We start from the raw sequence: 1,326 nt of genomic DNA on the forward strand, positions 1-1,326 counted from the left end.
GGGAGCTGGCGCTGCTCCTCGCCCAGGCTGCGGCGCAGGCGGCAGTGGTGCCAGCCACGGCGGATCTCCGACTGCACCTGCGACACGATGGCGCTCAGAGGCTGCGCCGTACCCGGCGCTGCCGCCAGAGGGCGGGGGCGGCGGCCGGGGCTCTTCCTACCTCCTTGTTGATGAAGCAGTAGAGGACGCTGACCAGCAAGCCCTGCCAGAGGAGGCGCGGGGGTTACATCGCTGGTGGGGGCAGGACTGTAACCGCCTCCGCGCCCCCCTTCCTGTTTATTTTATTTTTTTTAAAGAATCGCAATCTCGCTTTTGTTGCCCAGGCTGGAGTGCAGTGGCGCGATCTCGGCAAACTGCAACCTCCACCTCCCGGATTCAAGCGATTCTCCTGCTTCAGCCTCCTGAGTAGCTGGGATTACAGGCGCCCTCCACCACGCCCGGCTAATTTTTGTATTTTTGGTAGAGACGGGGTTTCACCCTGTTGTCCAGGCTGGTCTCCACCTCCTGACCTCCGGTGATCCACCCTCCTCAGCTGGGATTACAAAGTGCTGGGATTACAGGCATGAGCCACCAGGCCCAGCCTATGTAACTGTTCTCTGGCCTTTTGCCAGGCCCTGAAACACCTCAGCTACCGCCACCTTTGTCCTAAACTATTAGGGTCATCTTTTCACTGGTTCCTGGCTTCCCCCACATCAATCCCACTGTTTGCCCCAGAAGGTTAGCTGAGCACTGCTGGCTGGGGGTTAAGAATTGTGGACCCTGGAGGTGGGCTCCCTAGACTCAAAAACCACCTCTCCACTTTATTTCCCATTTGGGCAAGCTGCTTAACCGCTCAGTTTCTTCATCTGGAAAATGGAGCAGTAATATAGTGGTAGTTGTGAGAATTTAGGGTGATTGTGTTGCTGTTTTTGTTTTTCTTTTCTTTTCTTTTCTTTTTTTTGGAGACAGAGAGACAGAGTCTTGCTCTGTCGCCCAGGCTGGAGTGCAGTGGTGCGATCTCAGCTCACTGGAACATCGGCCTCCCTGGTTCAAGCGATTCTCCTGAATTAGCCTCCTGAGTACCTGGGATTACAGGCACGTGCCACCACGCCTGGCTAATTTTTTGTATTTTTAGTAGAGACAGAATTTTTGCCATGTTGCCCAGGCTGGTCTCGAACTCCTGAGCTCAGGCAATACACCCGCCTCAGTCTCCCAAAGTGCTGGGATTACAGGCGTGAGCCAACACGCCCAGCCAACACGCCCAGCCTGTTTTTGGTTTTTTGAGACAGGGTCTGGCTCTGTCGCTGGAGTGCAGTGAACCATGATCACTCTAGCTCAGGGGTTGAA

The 1,326-nt window shown here is 55.2% G+C and overlaps 1 protein-coding gene across 1 annotated transcript in view; it reads right to left on the reverse strand.

The window, feature by feature from the left end:
• The window catches only part of GIPR (gastric inhibitory polypeptide receptor), a 23,500-nt gene that overhangs the window by 1,644 nt on the left and 20,530 nt on the right, over positions 1–1,326 (reverse strand). The window contains exons 8-9 of the mRNA XM_011963155.1: positions 161–202; positions 3–77 (exon numbers count right to left, since the gene is read on the reverse strand). Coding sequence (XP_011818545.1) covers positions 3–77; positions 161–202 — 117 coding nt within the window. The remainder of the gene's footprint in view (positions 1–2; positions 78–160; positions 203–1,326) is intronic.

Source organism: Colobus angolensis, unplaced genomic scaffold (genome assembly GCF_000951035.1).
Source record: "Colobus angolensis palliatus isolate OR3802 unplaced genomic scaffold, Cang.pa_1.0 Scaffold60, whole genome shotgun sequence".
Lineage (NCBI taxonomy): Eukaryota > Metazoa > Chordata > Mammalia > Primates > Cercopithecidae > Colobus > Colobus angolensis.